Below are 2308 nucleotides of genomic sequence, written 5' to 3' on the forward strand. Positions count from 1 at the left end.
TAATTTATTATAAAATTAAGTTTTATTCTACTTTTAATAAACACAAATGCACAAAAGCTTGCGAATACTAGTGTATTTTCCTCCTACCTATTTTAGAAGATTATTGTATTGAAATATTCTAACAGTAAATTAAAACTTTCAAATTAAGTTAATTCAGTTTAATCCAATGCATGTATCCATGTTTGTAAAATCAAATTGAGCCAAAAACACTGGAAAATAATTAATTTGAAATAAAAATATTAAAGCCACTCTAAGTACATAAATAGAATTTTCATTTTAAATAATAGTTTGTACAAAAGAATATTAAATTTTACAAATTAATATTTATTTAGTCATAATCGACGAATTATGAAAATATTGCGGCGAAAGGAAAGGAAACGACACAGTAGGCGTAGATGATGGCTGAGAAAAAGAGGCAGGTACCAATTGTGAATAAAAAACTTACCATAATCGTATCTTCCCTTCTCAAGTTTCACCCTATAAATTGATACTGCAGATTCGCATGCAGAAGAAATAAAAATCCAGGAAATAGCTTCCGCAACAATTTCCAACACGGGGATGGCTTCTGCAACAATTTCAAAGAGAAGAATGGAAAATGTTGAGGAAATGGAGGAAAGAGGCGCGAAGATAGAAGATTCAGGGTCGTATGGAGGAGGCTTCAAGCTCTGCAAATCAACGTCTGATCAGCGGACATACACCAGTGCATGTGACCGCCTGCCGGCCGAACGCCATGGGAGCAGATCAAAGAGGGGAAGCTTGGTGCGGAAGCTAGTTATGGATCCAGCCAGCAGATTTATTAAACATTGTGGAGTGAAATTGTTCAACCCTATGAATCGGAAGCGCAGCTTTGAAGAGGATCAAGAGGGGCAAAAAAAGAGGAAAAAGGCTAGGGCAGTAAAAGAAAATTGTGTGAAGAAATTGTTCAACCCTGTCTACAAGAAGCGCAACCTTCAGCAAGTTGAGGTGCACAGTGGGGAGCAGCAGCAGGGGCCAGAACAGGGGAAAAAGGCCAAGGCAATAAAAGATCATGCATTGTGTCCCAACGATTTGTCTTCCTCTCTTACTAAAAATGTAATTTCGACATTCTGATGCCAAATTGTTCTGTTTATACAAATATTCAATGAATCTGTTCTGGTTATTCAAAATATTCAATGAATCTTTTATGTTTTTATGCTAAATTGCTCTGTTGATATATACAGATGAAGAACAACAGCTTTTCAAGTACATCGAGTACGCCTTTAGAATGCCCTGAAATAATTCTTCAAATTTTAGGGCATCTGGAGCAGATGGCGCCATTAAATTCTGTGGAAGCACAGTTGACAATTGCAAGGACAAAGCCCCCTACTCGCTTGACTGTTAGCATGCTTAACGAACGTGCACGAAGAAGCTTAGATAGTGTAGATGAGATACCTTTTCTGGATAACTGTGGTGGGGAAAAATCAATCACTTGCTCATGAAATCTCTGATTTAAGCAAATATTTGATGGTAGGTGTGTACTGATGTGAATAATAATTCCCTGTTTTCTATGCCTCACATCCCACTCTATTTTATCTTTTTCAATTTTTGAAATGATTTATTTAGCTACCAATAGAATTTTTTAACGAGAGCTTTAGCAGAACCTGTAAATGCAACTACGGAAGGACCATTAAATCCATTTAGTTAATATTAATCTTAATCTGGTAGAACTAATAAAAATATTACTTGCATGTCACATAGTATTTGTGTATGGTAATGCTATCTATCGGGAAAACTGTGTTTTGCAGGTTAAAACTTGAAGATTCTTTCAAGAAGATATTCATTAGGGGTTTTTGCAATGCTAATGTTTGTATATGTACTACCTACAAAAACTCCAGCCTTTGGTTTGGTTTATCAACAAGCACATGAATTGTAAGCGCTGGAAACTTCCACACAGAAAATTTGTAGAATGTTCGTACATACTTCCTAGATACATGAAATACTGGTTAGAATATGTTTCAATGCGGAAAGGGCCGAAGGGGTTTGGAAAGAGGAAATGAAGCTTCGAAATTTCTTTTGGAGAATGTCATCATAAAGGCAATATAGAACTTGCATGACTGCCATGCATGAGTTTATGTGTTCAAGAGGTAGGTAAGCTTTACTTGAGAAACATCTTCTAACAATCTATTTTTGTTGGCTTCAAAATCTTGTAAGAAATATTGAGATTTGTTTGCAACTGTACAGTAAATATTAGTTTTTACTATCTATTCTTATTATTATCTTTCATTAAGTGCCAAGTTTTACATATTGTCAGGTTCTTATTATCTTTAATGAAGTACCAATTTCCACATGT

General features: G+C 35.2%; 1 protein-coding gene across 1 annotated transcript; it reads left to right on the forward strand.

Annotated features, from left to right (window-relative positions):
- Positions 1-487: 487 nt before the first annotated feature.
- LOC149555722 (uncharacterized) lies at positions 488-2097 on the forward strand. The gene is made up of 3 exons (XM_089833686.1): positions 488-1071; positions 1200-1485; positions 1764-2097. Exons 1-2 carry the CDS (start codon positions 559-561, stop codon positions 1455-1457), a joined length of 771 nt encoding a protein of 256 aa, XP_089689812.1. The 5' UTR covers positions 488-558; the 3' UTR covers positions 1458-1485; positions 1764-2097.
- Positions 2098-2308: the final 211 nt, after the last annotated feature.

This window comes from Cupressus sempervirens, chromosome 5, assembly GCF_028749045.1.
Source record: "Cupressus sempervirens isolate cs-2001-9-10 chromosome 5, ASM2874904v1, whole genome shotgun sequence".
NCBI lineage: Eukaryota > Viridiplantae > Streptophyta > Pinopsida > Cupressales > Cupressaceae > Cupressus > Cupressus sempervirens.

What these genes read in the sequence shown, in the direction of transcription:
- LOC149555722 (XM_089833686.1), top strand. Translation starts at nt 559, where the DNA reads ATGGCTTCTGCAACAATTTCAAAGAGAAGAATGGAAAATGTTGAGGAA. An exon ending in CTTCCTCTCTTACTAAAAAT is followed by an intron (nt 1,072 to 1,199) that starts GTAATTTCGACA and finishes TGATATATACAG; the next exon opens with ATGAAGAACAACAGCTTTTC.